The sequence below is a fragment of the Notolepis coatsorum genome (assembly GCF_963971535.1).
Source record: "Notolepis coatsorum genome assembly, chromosome: 8".
Lineage (NCBI taxonomy): Eukaryota > Metazoa > Chordata > Actinopteri > Aulopiformes > Paralepididae > Notolepis > Notolepis coatsorum.
Genome location: NC_140172.1, coordinates 47,915,758 through 47,927,556, shown reverse-complemented (window position 1 = coordinate 47,927,556; position 11,799 = coordinate 47,915,758). Strand labels below are relative to the sequence as shown.

General features: G+C 40.9%; 1 protein-coding gene across 4 annotated transcripts in view; it reads right to left on the bottom strand.

Annotated features, from left to right (window-relative positions):
* Positions 1 to 7,589: 7,589 nt before the first annotated feature.
* pds5b (PDS5 cohesin associated factor B) overlaps positions 7,590 to 11,799 on the bottom strand; it is a 132,930-nt gene continuing 128,720 nt past the window's right edge. For all 4 annotated transcript variants that reach the window (XM_084319889.1, XM_084319891.1, XM_084319890.1 and 1 more), the window contains exon 35: positions 7,590 to 8,410. In XM_084319889.1, the coding sequence (XP_084176015.1) occupies positions 8,378 to 8,410 (33 nt within the window). In that variant the 3' untranslated portion in view covers positions 7,590 to 8,377. The remainder of the gene's footprint in view (positions 8,411 to 11,799) is intronic.

The window sequence follows — 11,799 nt, the reverse complement described above, 5'->3', positions numbered from 1 at the left end:
TGTGGCAACTTGCTTGCAGACAGTGATCTGATCTGGGCCTATAGTGTTACTCTCCAAACAACATAGCAGTTGAAAATGTACTTCGAACGTTCAATTTCTGAATATCAATTAAGAGATTGGTCATGATTTACCGGGTTGAGATGTTGTGCTCTCTGGAGTGCAGTTACCCAGCTGCTGTGCCCCAGTACACACGCCGCTCCTCTCCAAGGCCTGGTAGCAAATCTATCAATGATTACCCAAAGCTGTTGACGCATAAAGGTCTCCAGGAGGATAATGTAAGCGCTCCAAATGACCAATCATTCTTGAAGCATGGCCATAGAAGTACTGTCTTAGGGGAAAATACCATGAATTGAGTAAATATTAATATTGTAGACGCGGGTAGACAATGCAGTGTCAATTTTGTAACTTGTAACTAATTTGCTGCCTTGTTGGTGATGAGTGGCATTGGCTTCATTGAGTTTAAATGATATCATATAGACAAGTCTGCTCATATAGGCTAGCTATATGTTAAGGCTTTTATTAGCATCTCCCTTACTCACTACCAGAAATAAGGACATTTAAATACCCTGTTAATTAATTCCAGTTAAACTGGTTTAATTGGTTTGGCATGGTTACTTCAACAGACCATTCTACCAGCTCAATAGAAAATAAAACAGGAGAGTCTATGTCATTATACTAAAACGTGCCATTTCCCATTTTTTATGTTTGATTTTAAAAATACAGTTTTAAGTCTTTAAACCCCTTTTTGTATGAAGTAGATCCTTACCTCTCAGAAAAATGTGCAGGCTATATTTTTTTCCCCCTTACACTAAAAGTGTGTTTAACTTCTTTCCATGGATGAATATGCTCATTTACAATTTACACTTTCACAGCATGTTCTGTTTATTAAAACAAAATAATAATACCCCAATTTCTTTTGGATTGCTGGTCCAGTGGATTAATGGTTGACTTTATATATGTTTAAGTTTTTATGTAGACTTTCTTCTGGTCACAATAGCTAGTAAAAGAGAGATCATACTGAGGGACAGGCTGAGGCCACTTGTATTTTGCAGCACAAATCTGCTTCAAGGTCGTTGACCTGGCATATTGTGCAGCGAAGGGAACAGCTCCCTCCTACCTCCAGTCGATGGTCTCTAACTACACACCCTCAAGACCCCTACACTCTGCATCTTCTAGCCGCCTGAGACACACACTCTTATCCAAGCTCCTGGGGGTCATCAAAGCGGAGCAGGCTATTCTCAGTCCTTGCTCCACAGACAGCTGAAACCCGGCCAATTGTCTGCCTGACTAAAAACACACATCTTCAAACAATATCTTAAAAAATATATAAATAAATAAAACTAACCTTCTTACTGTTTTTACTATTATGTACCCTATTACTATGCTACTATACTTATACTACGACCTATCACGCTAATATGTCTATACTACTATATGCACTCAGAGTGTAACACTCAAGCTTGATACTATAGTTGATGAACAATACTATACCACTTACCCTTAGCTGCCAGAGATGTACCTCTCCTGTTCTTCACAATCTGTAAGTCGCTTTGGATAAAAGTGTCAGCTAAATTACTAAATGTAAAAGTAAATGTATCTATGACCCAGCTGTAAAGGCCTTCTCTACAAAAAAAAAGACTTAGATTTGATTGACTATTCACACTGCAGCCATGGGAACAGGGTGGAAAGGACTACATTTGAAACGTTGGACCCACACACACACAGGCTTAGTGTTGAATGTATAATACAATCAAATGCACACTGTGATGTCATGGAACGGTGGTCCCAGCAACGCTGCCATTATCATACATCCTTGGATGGCAGCCGGTAAATAATGTCATTACCAACCGGAGATGGACTGGAAGGGACAGAATATTTCAGAGGACAACAGTCAGAATGATATACCGCACCAGTGGTAATACTTGGGGGCAAGAGGTCGTCTTGGGTAAGTTGGTATATAGGAGACTAAACTTGAGAGGTCAGCGTCGGCAGAGATACACCTCCCCCTGCGCTGTCCTTGAGCTAGACAGCCTCAAAAACAATCTGCATGCTGAGATTGATGCAGAAATAGTATTTTCTATTAATTGAATGACTCTTTTCATAATAATTATGGCAATTTTATATGAAAGGTGCTATACAAATAAGGTTTATTATCATCATTATTATTATTAAGCCCCGTGCTATCAAACTAAAAAAGTGCTCAAATGCAAAAATGGTGTATTAAAAAGCAGACGTTTCAGTCCTTAGAAGATCGCATCTACTTTTTAACCCACTCAAATCTTAAAAAGAAGACATCTTGAGCAGATTTGATGCCACATTATGTCTTAATAGAAAGACGACATATTTTTAGCAATCTCAGCCTGTAGCCTGTTTTTGATGCCATCTCGCCCAAGGATATCTCTACCTATCTGACCTCTCAAGGGGAAGAAATGATATCTCTACCTATCTGACCTCTCAAGGGGAAGAAAGGATATCTCTACATATCTGACCTCCCAAGGGGAAGAAAGGATATCTCTACCTATCTGACCTCCCAAGGGGAAGAAAGGATATCTCTACCTATCTGACCTCTCAAGGGGAAGAAAGGATATCTCTACAAATCTGACCTCCCAAGGGGAAGAATACCCCCATTTAAAAGCTTGTGAGGATGAAAACAGCAGTCATCTGCACTGAATCTCTCAAGTCAAGGCGGTAAACGGGGCAGATGACAGGGGGCTATGGGTGTAACATGTGATGATAAGATATGCAAACAGTGGCAACAGAGTCAGTGTGGGCAGGCTTTACTCAGGATGATCACATTACTCTCCCCTCTTCCTGCTTTCAGCCTGGTTGCTTGGAAACGCTGGCCTCTAGCCGTTGGTCCATCTGACACCTGCATCAATATCTACAAGAGGCCTTCGGATGGTGAATGTGTGTGGGGCTCTGGGCATCATCCACATTAGGCTTCTGTGCCTGCTGCATATCGTTTGGTAATGAATAGGTAAAACACACAGTGGGGCTTGTCTGGATACCCGGGACATAGAGTCTTTCTTCCAGCATGGGTGCCTGCAATATACTGTAGCAACCATTGTTTTGTACATAGCAATGGAAAAGACAATGGTTGCTGTGTATATGAGAATTATAATATATATGAGATATATATATATATATATAAACAAAAACATAATTATTATTCTATCTGGTAAACCGGCGTGTCCACACACAAATTCAGCACTTTCTTTTGAAAGTAGTTACAAATTGTTACAAGCAGCCATACTGGAAGAGAGAACCACACACACATTCCATGCTAGGCCTCTATCTATACAGTACAAATAGGCCTATGCCAATATACCTGGTACCATTAAATACATAATGTGTACCGTTACAGTCCAACGAGTGCACACATGTTCTGCGAGGATGTCCATTCACTCTGCAGGGCATCGACGATGGCTTTTCTCGTGGCCGATCTACTTCCTTTCCACTAAGGCTCAGCTAGTTATTTAATTCATATTCCACATGACCGTGTGCATGTGTGTGGTCGAGTCTACATGGTCAAACAGAATCTTAGTTAACCGTGATCATGATAAGCACATAGTACAGTACTTAGCTGGAGGATCATAGACAAATCCTTCCATGATGCCATGATTGGCCAATGTGACGTCTGTGTGGTAGGCTACATGGTAGTTCTGGATGTTTCTGCACGTTATTTGCACTGCTGTGTGTATTTATAACCACATCATGGGTACAGAGAGAGTACCCGTTTCCCAAGAAGAGACACAGGAGGGTACCAGTGCAATTCAAACCTAAGCCAGCAGGGGTGGTTCTGTGGTTTGAGTGACGAGTATCTTGTGTGAACATCCACAGCCTGTTGATAATAGAAAGGTCCTCTCACCTCCACAGTGACCATGAACGCACCATGTGACCAAGACAACGACTGCTGTCATAAGTTGAGGAAGTTGTGGTGGCGACAAGACGTTTACCGGAGTGGGAGACAGGTAAGCCGACTGACTTTGGGTCAGGTAAGCTGACTGACTTTGGGTCAGGTAAGCTGACTGGCTTTGGGTCAGGTAAGCTGACTGACTTTGGGTCAGGTAAGCTGACTGACTTTGGGTCAGGTAAACAGACTGACTTTGGGTCAGGTAAGCTGACTGACTTTGGGTCAGGTAAACAGACTGGCTTTGGGTCAGGTAAACAGACTGGCTTTGGGTCAGGTAAGCACTCGCTTGGCAGCCCAGCAAACATGATTATGGCCAGTCATGACTCCCCCTGAGGCAGCAGTGTATGTGGATGTTTTTCCACCTTGAGTACTAGAGGCTGGCCTGGAAAGTTCTGAGCTGGTATGACATGTGTACATGCATAAACCATGCACAGTAGCACTGGGAATACATGAAGGCTCTATGGGGGGATAATGACGATACCTGGTGACTTTTTAGTTTTAGGATGGCTTCTGGTCTGAAGACCAAAATCACATTGGGCCTCATTCACAAAGCAATATAATAACAGATGTCCTCTTAACTATAATTTTTTCTTATTTTGTTCTTACCTATATAAAATACATGTATTATTATTACCTGGGATTCAGGGACCTAGGACCTAGCTTTTCTCTTAGGCAAAACCACATTTTAAGAGTGGTCGAGAGCACTCTTACCCAGATGAAAAAGAAAAAAAAGCCTACCATTGGTCAATTGCCCCCAAATACGACTTTAAAAACTTGTTTTATTAGGTATTATAGTAGTATGTCCTACTGTAGAACATGACATCTCATTTAGTAATGTCAATAATGAACTACTGTGCGATTGGCTCTTGACAAGTGCGTAGTCGTTCAGTATTGACATTACTAAATGAGATGTCATGCTAATTATGTCATGTTCTACAGTAGGACTTACTACTATAGTACCTAATAAAACAAGTCATTCGAATTATAGAAGCCTACTTTGCTGGAACGATTAATTTCGCATGTATACAGTATGTGTGTGTACACGCTCGTGCGCTGAGGCTGCCTCACTAAGCCGTTTCTCCATACATTTATTTATCCACTCTGGTTGGAATGTGTATTGTACTTGTGCTGTATAATAACAATACATTTGAATCTAATCTCATTTTGAGATCAGTCACAAATCTCAAACTTTTAATTACATTTTGTCCTTTCTTAACTCATTCAGCGCCAGGGATTAGCCTGGTCCCGTTCTATCTATTGTTTGGAGAGCTATATCTATATTCTAGCTATGGGGACAATACTATGGTAATTTGCTAGTGACTTTCTTCCGTCCAAGATGCAAAAGAGAGATAATTTTTTCATGCATGCGTTCGCGCATTATCCCGTGGTGAATATAAGTATAATTTCAGAGTGATCCAGGATAATTCCTGGGAAGCGAGTTACAGGGCGCAACGGGAATCCTACTATAAGCGTTGGCGTTTCTTGCCTGGACACGCTATTTCCAAATCAAATGTATATAATAGGTATCGTTTCATCATGAATGCATGAAAGGGGGGGGGGGGGGGGGGGGGGGGGGTCGTTTTTTTATGCTTTGATGGCCAGTAACGGCATTAGTGTTGAACACTACAGAAGCCGATCAGCTGGATGGATATGAAAACATTGTTGGATCAAGCTGATCAGATAGTCCTTACCTGTGGTTGGTGGTATTCCAAAAAGAATATTCCAACTGTCTGATCATGATTTCCAGTATTGGTGTATCTGGTCCCGGACATAATTTGGCACAACGTATGGATCGAGTATGGTTTCGAAGTGGTCGGATGAAGCGACTTACTCGGCTCCGTCTAAATATAGAGCCCGGAGACATTTGAGTGTAACACAGAGTTAGATATAAGGTTTCAAAGGGTGGGCGACACTGCCATCTGGCAGGATGCGGCCGGTATTGCACTTTGGCGATATCAAAATCCTTTCCTATGGCAACACCGATGTCAGTGGATGAATAACGAATAAAAATATCGAATAAAAGAAAAACCGCCAAAACCCGAGATATCTCGGGCCTGGCGTCCAACGCATGGCGAGTTAACCCGAGATATCTTGGGTCTGGCAATTCAAAAAGAAAAGAAAAAAAGACATACAAACCCAAAGCTTTTAGAAAGGTGCCCCCCCACCCCCAAATAATTTATTGATGAATTTATAATAAAATACATTTTGGCAGGTCCAAAATGAATGTTGTTGTTTACATGTTGCAGGCATGTATCCCCTCCCTACTTCTTATTTCCCAACGTGGAATGCTCCTGATCGGATAAATGACATGCTGGTGCTCTAGTGCGACATCTAGTGGCTGAATGTTATCTAAAAGCACCTTTAGGTGTTTGTATGACTTTTTAACAGTTATGCACACATTTGTTGTACAGTTACTGAGTGAGTTTGAATATGGCCACCAGTGATGACATTGAATCCTTGTGTTGTAATTACAGCTCCATGAAATGATGTAGATGAAAAAAAAATTAGGAATGTCCGATATTATCGGCCGATATCGGCATTCAAATGTGATATCGGAAAATATCTGTATCTGTTTTCAATTTTTTTCTTTTTTTTTTTTACATTTCTATAACCTTTATTTACCCAGGCAGCGTGAACACTTAAGGCAACCTACTTGCGTTCAGCATTTCTCTGATTGGCCACGACGCCCATGTGACGCGGCAGAGAGGCAGAGCGGAAATAGGCTGCTGCTCCGGCGAAAGAAAGACAGGCATTCTATTGCCATGCTCTGCGACAAACTCTAACCTTAACCAACTCCGAAAGAATGCCTAAACTTAACCCTAACCTTAACCAACTCCGAAAAAATGCCTAAACTTAACCGGCGAAAGAAAGACGTTTATATAGAGGCGATAAATTAATTAAATGTAAAAAAAAAAAAAAAATTGAAGTGATTCGAACTTGTCACCAACTGGACCGCAGGCTCCACAGCAAGCTGGCGAATGAGTTGAGCTAACCGTCGATGTTAAAACAGGGGGGATTGCGTGCGGCAACCTGCTCGCTGCTGCCGCTCCGGCGCTGCCGCGGGGGCGTGCTAGGCGTGGTCACGTGGGGCGCTGAACGCAAGAAGGTTGCCTTAAGTAATGAAGCACCCAGGCAAGCAAGTAAGAACAAATTCTGATTTTATTTATTGTCAAAAGTATGCATAATGTTGTGTTAATTCCACAACAAGAGATATGTAATGTTAATTACCTGAAATTATTCCATTTTGGGGGGGGGGGGGACCCTGCATATATCGGTATCGGTTGATATCGGTATCGGAAATTAAGAGTTGGACAATATCGGTATATCGGTATCGGTAAAAAAGCCAATATCGAGCATCCCTAATAAAAATAGCACTGTGTCTTGCTATTATCCCGTGGTGAATATTGGACTGCTACCTTATCATTTCATTGAGCTGTAAATAACAAGGATTCAATGTCTCCGACGACATCACTGGTGGCCATATTAAACTAATTTACTCTCAATAACTCTCAAACTAAATGAATGTGTGCAAAACCGTTTAGATCTTCTGGATGTGTGCGGGATTATGTGCAAAATTACATTTTATTATCTTAAGTTTTTTCGTATTTATGGTGTTTATATTACTTCATATATTAAAATCACTTCTCTAAAAAGAAATAAAGAGAAAATGTCCATGTTAGTTTTTTTTCTTTTTTAAAGAGACTTATATTGGTACAACAGCAGTAGTTTCTGACTGGGTGGATGTGAAGCCATGTATATCAGCGATGACAAACACAAAAAACATAGCTGCTCAAATGACTTCAGTCTATCAGGAAATTATACAAATCTAAAACATTTACTTCCTTACTACAATCTTTTCAAATGCAATACTACATTTGGACAGTTTTCTGGTGCTTTATTAATCTTTCTTTCAGAAAATAGTAATTAAAAAAAAAAGAGAAAAAAAACACACAAGGCATTAAAATAGTCGTAAATTAATATGAATGACTTCTTAAAAATTAACATGACTGACAGAAGACAAAGAAGTAAATGGTTAATCTCTTTCATAAGCAGTATTGCTTTAAGGGAACACTTTAATATTGAAGTTCAAGGCTAGACAGCATCCCCCCAGTCAGGATCAACCAGCACAACATAACATAACAAAACAAGACATAAGAGGCTATTTACAAGAGTGAAACATTTTTTTTCTTTCTTTTTTTCAGTTTAAACTTCTACTTAATGTGGCGAAACATCACAATGCAACACAATGCAACAACACACAGCTGATACTGATGTAAATTATGTAGTAGTGTGTGTGTGTGGTAGATGCAAGTGTGTGAGTTTGTGTAACAGTAGGAACGTCGGCGTATGAAAAAATTTAAAAGTTTAGATGTCCTTCCTCCCCCCCCCCCCCCTCCCTCTTCCGCCCAAATCCCCATCCGTTCTTCTGCGGACACAGACTGCCCTCTTCTGTCAGGCCTTCCTTCATCTTCTCCTGCCTGCTGCCTTCTTGCGTCCCTGTAGGGGGAGAACATGGTATCAGTTGATGCTACATTCTATTATAAAACGGCGAGTCAACTCAGAGTGCCTAGTCGCAAACTCAAGGTATAATTTCTCAACCCCCAGTTCAAGCCTCAGCGTCATTTGACATAATTTCAACATGGTATAAACATTAATGTTGTTATTAGCTGTTGTAAGAGTACATTTGTAAGTATATTAGCTATATGTCGTTGTGAACTGTCTTTGTGAGTAGTATTTCACATGCGAGACAAATTGTAAGCAACAATTGCAAAAAAGCTTCCTGTGAGCATCCATGATTTTCAGACTTTCTAGCTGGAACGCACATAGGGCAGAGACTGTTAGCAGAAGCTGTTAGCAGTGTAGCCTTGCGTCTGTGCCTCAGAACACACTCTGGCCATGCTAACGTTAAGCTGTTAGCAGCATAGATATATATAAAGTCTAGATGGCGCAAGGCGGAGTCTCCTGCGTAGTTCACCGACGGCCATCTTGCTACAGTTAACTACTTCTTAACACTTTAATGACCAGCCACGAGTTTATACGTGTTACGGTGCCATGCGTTGTGGACCAGAGCCACGAGTTAACTCGTGGCGATTTGTTATTGTTTTATTCCATATTAATAACGCTATTAACGTCCCAGATCGACTTGCAGGACCTACCCACATATTTGATTTTCGAAACATGCAATACCGGCCAGATCCGCTTAGGGGCGCCATCGCTCCACTGCAGTATCATTGAGGGCGATTGAATTTCTTTTTTTTACTGTCTGTGGGCGTTTCATATGAGCCTCGATCCCAGCCGAACATACTCCATCTTTGATCACGTTACCGAACGCAGATTTCAGCCTGGAATAATGGGATTTATGATCAGCCAATGGACATATCGATCTACCAGATTCCAATGACTAATGACGAAATGCTGCCGGCGATCACATGGGCTGACGGTAGGATACTATTCCCCCAAATTACAGCTGGATTGGACATTGTTTTAAAACGCAACGTGATCGATCAGTGAAAATGGCTACTTGAACGCACACTGTATTGCTAATCAATAATAGTAATCGGCGTCCCCCGCCACCCCCATTTCATCCATAGATGCTCTGTAATAGTCCGGATGCTACGCAGTTTGTTTTATTTCATTCGTATATATACAGCAGAAATGGCGTTTGATATAACGTGACTAGCCTTTAGCCTATTATCTAGCTCCCCAGAAAAAAGACGAGGCGAAAACTGCGATAAACCTTATATTCACGGCGCTATAAAATGACAACCAACCGATGGATTTTTATTTTCTTTAAGCCATTATGAAGGCACGGTTTATGCACTCAAGTGACAACGAGAATGGACAGATAGCAATACTATAAAGTATATATATAGCTGTTAGAAAGTACATCGGTTTGTTGACAAAGCGTTGTCCTCCAGCCATATATTACACTGCAAGCCGTGGTCGTCAATGTGTTAAGGTAAGTGATCTGCACAAACAAAAATACTATTAACTCGCTGAAATCTTGACAGATTTACAAACGGCTTGGTTTATTACAAACGTTATTAACGTGGCTATGATTCCTACTTTGAAGAATTTTTAGAATACAATATACATTTTTTTATATTAACACATTGGACGCCAAAAACTAGTATACTCGTTATTGCCCGCCATACGTTGTGCGCCAGAAACGAGTTAACTCGTTTTTGGGATCAATATAAAAAAAATTCGCCATGGCATTCAAAATTCATCCAGCCTCCCTCCGGGACTGCAGCTGGACCCTGTCTGATATTGCAACGCCTCAATACCGCTGCCTGGTGGATGTCCGGCGAGTTACACTCCAAGCCAAACCGGAAATCCCTCTGGCAGTAATATCTTGTTACGTGGATCCAGACATGGGATCGCTTTCGAAACGCAATAATCAATATGATTTCGGCGTTTATTGCGTCATACAAACGGGAAATGGATCTAGCAGATCGACGTCAAATAATTGGAATATTTTTCCTCCAGTCTCATCAGCGAACGGTAAGAGGAATATAACGTTATTTTCAGCCCGATTGTTTATTCATTTCATGGCAATCCATCTGCTCAACATATCAACCCATACTAAATAAAGCCATTACTGACGATCAAGGAATTATAAACGACCCCCCCCCCCCTTTACTTCACGCATGATGAAGCATAATGTATACAGATCATATACATTTGAATTTTTTAATATAGCGTGTATAGGAAAGAAACGCCAATCGATAATCTATCATATGCGTCAGGGCCTATAACTCGCGTTTTAGGAATTACTGCAGAAAACCTTATAAATATACTTATATTCTCGACGGTATTAACACAACAATGTATGAATGAAAAAATATAACGTTCCCACATCCGGAACGATAGATAGCCGATGTTGAATGGACCATAGTAATGTCGATATAGCTATAATATTTAAAAAATTATAGCCCTGCAAAGAAGGTAAACATCTCCATAGGGTTACAGCGCTGGCAGACTGGGCATAAGGATGGGCATACTGCATGGCAATCAAAGTGTTAAAGTCCATTATTTTAAGTATGCAGTATGATAACTACATCTCTTAGCAGTGTAGCCTCATGTCGGTGCCTCAGAACACACTCTGGCCATGCTAACGTTAAGCTGTTAATAATTTCTATGTTTTATATTGTCTTGTGTATTTAGGTGAGACACTTTTATAAGCCTCTAGGTTTTTCTTTTCTTTCTCACCTGCACAATAATTTTTTTACTGCATTATTTTTGTGTGTGTGTGTTCGTGTTCCATTGTGCTAATAATGCTGTCACTGGCTGTTACTGTTCTTCAATTGGGGGCGCCACCAGCTGTCGCAAGCTGCACTCATGAATATGAGGGACTGTGCTGTTGGTTGTTGTGTGACATTACATCTCCATCCTGTGGTGGTTAGAGGACAAGGCAGACTTACCACATGACCAAGTGAGTGACATTGCATTGCCATTCCTAGAGACGCGAGCTGTCGCTAGCAGGGCTCAAATGCACCAAAAATACTCAGGGCTAGATCCACAAAAAATGTATTGCACGGAGCAAGTTGCACCCTTACTTACAATTCATTATGAATTGAAAATGGGGGACCCTGATGTAAACCAGACGAAAGTCTTTCTCTGGTCTGCATCCCCTTAACAATTGTTTGTATTGAGCCGTACTGTATTGTACCCATTCTGCAATCTGTTAATACAATTTTCATTCAATCAATCACCGTGCAGATTGATTGATTGAATGAACATATTATTAACAGATTGCAGAATGGGTACAATACAGTACGGCTCAATACACACAATTGTTAACACATTGACCGCCGGGCATTGTGCCCCTCTCATACCACTCTCTGCCACCACTCTAAGCCTATGGAGATGTTTACCTTCTTTGC